This window comes from Salvia hispanica, chromosome 6 (genome assembly GCF_029641045.1).
Source record: "Salvia hispanica isolate PSC_SH4W2 chromosome 6, Shi_PSC_v1, whole genome shotgun sequence".
Lineage (NCBI taxonomy): Eukaryota > Viridiplantae > Streptophyta > Magnoliopsida > Lamiales > Lamiaceae > Salvia > Salvia hispanica.
In genome coordinates, this window is record NC_142697.1 from 45,951,794 (window position 1) to 45,959,802 (window position 8,009).

The 8,009-nt window shown below is 37.9% G+C and overlaps 1 protein-coding gene across 1 annotated transcript; it reads left to right on the top strand.

Annotated features, from left to right (window-relative positions):
- The first annotated feature begins 1,108 nt into the window (after nt 1–1,108).
- Nucleotides 1,109–6,737, top strand: LOC125207475 (dihydrolipoyllysine-residue acetyltransferase component 2 of pyruvate dehydrogenase complex, mitochondrial-like). Its single transcript, XM_048106840.2, has 18 exons — nt 1,109–1,257; nt 1,873–1,960; nt 2,422–2,590; nt 2,674–2,714; nt 3,043–3,098; nt 3,180–3,254; nt 3,354–3,446; nt 3,800–4,045; nt 4,168–4,240; nt 4,397–4,494; nt 4,842–4,927; nt 5,010–5,085; nt 5,388–5,455; nt 5,528–5,594; nt 5,697–5,792; nt 5,878–5,980; nt 6,072–6,167; nt 6,257–6,737. Exons 1-18 carry the CDS (start codon nt 1,222–1,224, stop codon nt 6,325–6,327), a joined length of 1,638 nt encoding a protein of 545 aa, XP_047962797.2. The 5' UTR covers nt 1,109–1,221; the 3' UTR covers nt 6,328–6,737.
- Nucleotides 6,738–8,009: the final 1,272 nt, after the last annotated feature.

The following is an 8,009-nucleotide window of genomic DNA, read 5'->3' on the forward strand; positions in this document are numbered from 1 at the left end:
AATCTTTTATTATTTTCTTAGTAGTATAGTGTATACTGCATGAATATAAAAGTCCTATTGATTGTAAATTTATTATTTCCAACAATTTAATGCAAGGCTGATGCCTACCCCCTATCGATTATACCAGAGCTATTAATCATAAAAAGTTTCATTTGGTGGCTCATTTATATCATATTGGCTATTGCCAACTTTTATTTATTGTATGAATTTATAAGTAGCATAAACATTTTTATTTGCTTAAATAAGTAAGAAAGAGAAAAAGATACTCCCTTCGTTCCATAGTAATAAAGTCATTTTGCCATTTTGGTACGTTTTATAGTAGTAGAGTCATTTCCTTTTTTGGTAAAAGTCGACACATTTTTCCACACCTACTTTACTCTCTCTTACTTTATTCTCTCTGCCTTTTTCATTTCCTACTTTATTCTTCATTTACTTAACTCACCTAAGAGCATTCCCAATGGCCCGGCGATAACACTCGGCGATTTTTCGTCGAAAATCGCCGACCGTTGGGAGTGTTTCGGCGTTAATTCTACCGAATTAACGCCAACTCCCGTTTCACCGCCGATTTATCGCCGAATCATCGGCGCCCACTGTAGGCGCGATTCGGTAATTTTTTTTTTCCAACGGCTATAATTCCAAACCTATATATAATTCCTCCTCCTCCATTCATCACACATCTTTGTTTTTTATGGTTTTTTATTTGTAGTTCTTTTTTTTCTCGTTGTATTATATTTTCCAATGATTAATACAACGATGAATTGTTTATTATAAATCTATTTTTATTAAACACATTTGTAGGGAAAATTAAACAATATTAGTGATGATGTAAAAATAAAATGTTGAAATAAAAGAGTTTTTAGGGAGAGCATTTCTAAGCATTTGGAATGCTCTAACACAACTTTTTTTTGATCTTCGTGCCGAAAAGAAATGCCTCCATTACTATGAGACAAGGGAGTACTACTTTGTATTTTTAATTATGCACCAAAATGGAATTTCGAAAAATGGCAAAAATATATGCTGACTTTTACATTTCCGCCCTATTTTACACACACCAACCGAATCTGCAGCGCTCCCACCCCCCCTACCCCCCCACCCCACCCCCACCCCACCCACCCCAGACGGCCTACCTTTTTCGACTGGTGAAAAGCCAACCCCAAAACTCCATTTAATCGACGATTTTGATCTTTCAATCGGAGAAGATTTAGCCCTATTCCGGCCACGATGTACTCCGCTCGAATTGCGCATCACGCGAAAAAGGTGAATTCGTCTCGTTTTCTGATTCCGTTTCGTGCTTTCTGCGATTGAATGGTTTTGATTTGAATCCGGAGCTTGCATGAATGCGTGTGCCTGTTTGTTGCTGGCGTTGTCTTATTTTGTCTGGTTTGGCTGGGGAGGGCTGCGGAATGTGGAGCTCAATCTGTGGCGATGCGGTGTCTGTTTGGGATCTCACGCTGGGTTGCTGGAATTGTGTTTTGTTTTGTCTAGAATTTTCGATGCGTGATTGATTAGTTTCGGAAATTGATTCATTGTTAATTAGCATATGGTGAAGCTTAGCTATCTTGCTAAACTGTTGAAATTTTGTCTTCATTTTGGATAGAAGCGGCCTCTGGTGGTGTAGACTGTAGATGGACTTTTAGTTGGCTGAGATTTTTTGATGAATTCAGATTTCAAAAGTGTCTCTGTATATTAGTTGCTGTGTATCTGAAGATTCTGAACTATTGTTATCCGTTAATTAACTTTCTCTCCTTGAATCTGATAATTTTAAAAATGAGTTTTTTGAAGTGAGAGTAAAGACAAACCATGGGCTATGGCATTTTTTTTTTCAAGTCTGTTGATAGTTTTGAATGACATAACAATGCTTCATACTTACAGCTCAGACAAGGCTCCAATCTTATACGAGGTCGGGCAATCTATGTTCGCACTTTTGCAAGTGATGTGGGATCGGTTGTTAAATCAGATGGTAAGTCATGATATTTGCATGCTCTTCCTTTTGGCAAGATTGGTCTTTTTTCTTTGTTGCTGCATAACAGCACGGGGCAAGAATTTGGGCATGTTTGTCCTTCCTACAATTGACAAACTTTACACTTGAGTTGATGCTGGCTAAGTCACACTATGAATAGGGATAATTGGTTGGTATAGTCTCAACCATTAAGCAAGCAATCTAGTAATTTCCTAGCTGGAAGGTTTTAACAACTTTCTCCATGCTGCCTGAAAACCTGTTGCCTGATAGAGCAGGTTAAACAAAGTCTTAAAAAATGTTTTAATCTAAAATTTGTTGGCATTATCTGTGCATGGGTCATTATGTTAGACAAAGTAAATTCACATATGGAAGTAAGCTTAGGTTTGTGGCATGGACTTTCAGCCTTGCCAAGTTGTGCTCATTTGTTGTTAATTGTTGGTGTGGCGTCCTTTTTGGTACAGATATTCCAAGACATGGTGGTCTTGGAGCTATGGACAAGAATGGCTGTCGAAAGTTCTCCAGTATGGGTTCTTTCAGCCCCAATCATGTGCCAGTCAGTAAAATGAGCAATGGAAATGCTTTCTGGACAGCCAGGAGTACTGCACCAGCAATAGGCGTGAACTATAACAGGTTCTCCATATCTTTCACTCATTTATCTATTCTTGTCAATATACATCTCTCTTTAACTGCCCTTTTGATATGCTTATTTCCAGCCAATCTGAAAGAAGTTCCAGACAGTTTTCAACAGATTCAGGTTAGTTTGATATTCATTTAAGTATACTTAATTTAGTAGTACTAACTTAGCACTCTAAGAGATACTACTATTTGTTGTATATTGTAGTAGGGTTAGGAGATAGGTTAGTCGTTCACTATATCACGAATATACATTTCTTACTGCATCCATTTGACTTGTTTTTACAGAGTTCTATCATTAGTTGAATAAAAATAATATTCTGATTTTTTCAATGTTATTTTCCAGCACGTGGGGGTGAATGATTTTATCATGTCTTAGTAGACCTCCTTTCTCTAGAATTTGGGCTGATGCATATCAAATAACATTTAAACATGCCACTGTCTTCCAGGTCTTCCGCCACACATTGAAATTGGAATGCCTTCTCTCTCACCTACGATGACAGAGGTAATCATCTCTCTCATAATCATCATGTTATTTGTTATATTCAACAATCATACTAAGGGCTGTTTGTTTGGTGTAATGTAGGGTAATATTGCAAGGTGGTTGAAGAAAGAGGGTGATAAAGTTTCAACTGGAGAAGTGCTTTGTGAAGTGGAAACTGTAAGTTCTATCGTTGTCTACATACCAATTTTTACTGAACATGGTACCATGCTCTCTTGGTAATCTGATAACTGATTGTGCATCAATTAACATCCCCAGGACAAAGCAACAGTAGAAATGGAATGCATGGAGGAAGGATATCTTGCAAAAATTTTGCGTGGGGATGGATCAAGTGGGGTTCAAGTTGGCGAGGTATCTATCTATTATTCGGGTATCTGACTTTATGTTCATTATTGTCGTCGTACTCCTGTTTTCATGTTTCTTAACATATTTTAGGACAAAGTTAGAATAAGAATCAAGTTAATTACTTATTCTTATCATGGATTGGCACCCGTCTTCACCTTGGCGCATATTTTCAGTGCTGTTCTAATAGTTTTTGCTATTCTCTTAAATAATTTGATTCTCTTTGGCATGTTGCTTGATGTTGTTGGCTAGAAAATCTATTCAGATTTTTGAACTAGATATTGAAGGAATCTAGAAGGATTCATAGGCAGTTGATTATTCAACCTACTTTTGGTGACTGATCAAAGTATTATTTTGACTAGATAATTGCGATAACTGTTGAAGAAGAGGGGGATATTGCTAAATTCAAGGACTATAGTCCAGCATCAGGTGCTGCTCCAGCAACCCCGCCCAAAGAACCGTCTGCTCCAACTCCACCAAAAGAAGAAGTGTCACAAGTATCTGCTGCTCCAGCAGAGCCTAAAGTTTCCAAGCCTAGTGTGCCTTCTTCATCCGGAGATCGTATTTTTGCCAGTCCGCTTGCCAGAAAACTTGCAGAAGATCGTAATGTATATTAGATGACCTACCTATGATATTTATCTGACTAAGCTAATAGTTTTTTTTGTTCTCATGTTACATATGTATCAAAGAGATTTGTCTAAAGCATTATATTTGCACAACTTTAATGCAGGTTTCTCTTGCAAACATTAAGGGAACTGGTCCTGATGGACGCATTGTCAAAGCAGATATTGAAGATTATCTTGGTAGGTATTTGTGGCTGTGGTTATGTGGTTTGATGCCATCGGAGCTATTTTCTTACTTCACTCAAATAAATTGCTTCATTACCAACTTACAACTTTTAGTGTTGGAGTTTATTTGAAGCCATAATTTAAATTGGTTATACGTTCTCCTCCTTACAGCTTCAAGTGGTAAGGAAGTTTCACAAGCTCCTAAGGCTGCTACCGCATCAGTTGCCAGTTTAGATTACACTGACATCCCACACTCGCAGATCAGAAAGGTAATATTTCCACTTTGCTGGCACAAGCTCTCTTTCTCTCTCTCAATGTGTGTACTTCTAAGATCTTACTGTGCCTTGGAAGGTGGCGGATATTTTTACACCTTTTCATTTGCTACTATGTAATTTCATTGGAGGTTGGGGAGATGTTTTTTCATGTAACATAGTAAAAAAATGATCTGACCCAATATAGTATTCTAGTTGGAATAAGAGCGCTTTGTAATGTTAACACACTCAACCATATCTATGGCATGTGTAATCTGCAAATGTTCTCAAATCAATTATATCATATCAAGAGTTTGACATGATTCACTGTGCTATGTTGCTAACATATGCTATTTGTGTGACAGGTGACAGCTGCACGGTTATTGCAGTCAAAACAAACAATACCACATTATTACCTGACTGTAGATACATGTGTTGACAAACTTATGGAGTGAGTGTGCATTCTTCTGCAAATGAGAACGGCCAATCAAAGTTATTTATGCCATTTGTTTTAACCTCTATCTGATCTGCAGATTGCGTTCCCAGCTAAACTCATTGCAAGAAGCTTCAGGCGGGAAAAGGATTTCAGTTAACGATCTTGTTATTAAGGTATATTAGGCTTCTTCGAGGGAGTACCGACTTGTTCTCATCATGTGATGGAAGATATATGCATGCTCATCTGCACTTTCTCTTCTTTCTCCTTAATCAAGTTCCTTCTCTTTGTGAGAACTGACTTCCTCTTTGTAAGATATAAGATTTGCTTTAGGAAACATTTTAGCTGTTTTTTAGTATTTATTTTCTAGTCGTATAGATGATTCTCTTGGAGAATTACATTTTTTTATGGGATCTAAATATAGTGTTTGGATTGATTTTCCCACCAACAATTCATTAGAAGACTTTTTTCACTGCAGGCTGCTGCCTTGGCCCTTAAAAAAGTCCCTCAGTGCAACAGTTCATGGACAAATGATTATATTCGCCAGTAAGTGTACTTGGTAAATAAGGTTGTAGTTTAACACATGCTTCTTACTTGCGACTTCTTATGTGCACACAGGTTCAACAATGTGAATATCAATGTTGCTGTGCAAACAGAAAATGGATTATATGTGCCTATAGTCAGGGTAAGTCATCTTAGGAGTGTAATGCTTATCACTTAAAGGGCAGCCCCTTCCCACTTGATAGGAATGATCTGACAAATCTGCCTCTTTGCCCCAAAACTCTAGGACGCTGACAAGAAAGGTCTGTCGAGGATCTCTGAAGAAGTTAAGCATTTAGCTCAAAAAGCCAAGGAAAACAGCTTGAAGCCAGAAGATTATGAGGTGAAAGTTGAAACAGTAACTTGAACTATGGTTCTGAAAGACTTAGTTGCTGATCATATCAATCTAAACTGTATTTGTTTTGCAGGGTGGTACGTTCACAGTATCAAACTTAGGAGGTCCTTTTGGCATCAAGCAATTTTGTGCCATTATCAATCCACCCCAAGCTGGCATTCTCGCAGTTGGCTCTGGTAACTTGAGCACTCTATCTCTATTATAGCAGTACAGCTTTTGGTAGTTGCTAAATTGCCGACGTTTGATGTCCTTACTCTGCATTAACAGCTGAGAAAAGAGTGGTGCCCGGTGCTGGCCCTGACCAGTTTAAGTTTGCCTCATTCATGTCCGTGACACTGAGCTGTGATCACCGGGTCATTGATGGTAAGTAGCTAATTGCTGCTCGGGTCCTTAGCATGTTACTAGTATTTTAAGGTTCATCTTCTCTAACGTGCTATTGATGCTGTGTATAGGTGCTATTGGAGCCGAATGGCTGAAGGCGTTCAAAGGTTACATTGAAAATCCAGAGTCGATGTTGCTTTAAAGTAGGCAATGTTGCTGGATGGATACAATCCAATTTGTTCACTTCAAATCCTTCTTTTGTCACAGAAGCAATTTATACCGTTCCTCTGCTATTTTTATTCACTGAGAACCGTGGGTAACATATTTTCGAATAATGGGTCCCGAGGCAGTATGGTATGAACCAAATTTTGCTGATATAGAGTGTAGAAATCTACCCAGCATGAGATGATTTCCTTGCCATAGACTCTCTCCTCTGCCTTCTTGAACATATACATATGTGAAGGAAATAAAATATTTCTGACCACCCTTTTGTAATTTGTTTGTCCATGTCTCTTCTAAACAAAGTTTTTAATTGACATTGATTTGATGTGTGGAGGTTAGTCTTTTGGATGGTTCCAAGGCATATTCTCGATTGATTTGCGTTTCAGGGAATATTTTTCTTATATTCTATTATGCTTCTGTTAATACTCAAAATTTCAGATCCGAACACAAACTGAATTTGGATGGTTTGATCATTCCCTTTGCTAAGATATTATCATTAATCCATATACACAAATTTTAACCAAGTTTTATCATCTGAAAAAGCACACCTAACTGTAAGTACACTAACAGAAAGAACATCAGTTTCAAAGCAAGTCCACAGGAGGATGTTGCTAAGATATTACCATTCTTACAACACTCAGAGCAGTAGCCCAAGCGACCACCTTAGTGTCGTGGGTGGTGATTTCTATAAGCATCATCTCCTGGAGTAGAATAACTACGTTATCGAACAAACCACCCATGTCAACGGCTAAGAGTTACAACGGCAAATAAACAGAACTCGACTATACCATCATTTCAAGTAGACTATTAACACAAACACACAAATAAACAAGCTAGCTAGATAGATTGATAACATGCCCTAATGAGTACAGAGGTTAGAACACCCGACTATCAGATTTCAACATTGCGACACAGCTTCAAAGTAGTTATCGCCAGCAATCCACACCAGAGGATATGCACAATAACTAAAATCCCCCTCAAAACCACCTTAACCTCACAAATAACACATCACTAAAAATTAAGGAGTGAAACTGTTGAGATAATTATGCATAACATGCAAAGCATATGAGGACAAACACAAAACCTAATACAGATGATGCAAGTCTTCTCAAGCATGAAATTGCGGAAAACCGAAAACCACATATAATAGCAGCAAGAGATATGGAGACATAACTTCAAACATGTCTGCTCAATCAGCTACCTTAGTACCTAGCTACATGTATATACAATTCCATAAAGGGCAACCCACTCAAATATGGCACACCCATATATCGTTGTAAAACACAAAAACTTGCACAATTCATACATACCGCACAGAGCAGGTTATCAATCATACAACAATCAAGTAGCACACTAATGAGATGACGACAAAAAACCACAAAAACAGTTGAACAAAAGGTCACTTACAAGGAAAGCAACCTACACACAAATCCATCAAAAGCAACCTAATCTCAAATGTGGCACAACCCTATTGCTGTAAAGCACAAAAACTTGCACAATTCATAGATTTCGCGCAGAGCAGTTTATCATACTACAATAATCAAGTAGCACACAAATGAGAGGGACCGCGAAAACCCCCTAAAACAGCTACATACATCAATTCTACAAAGCATCCACTGTAAAAGCATTGAATAGAATATGCAAAAAACAAAGTAGACAACA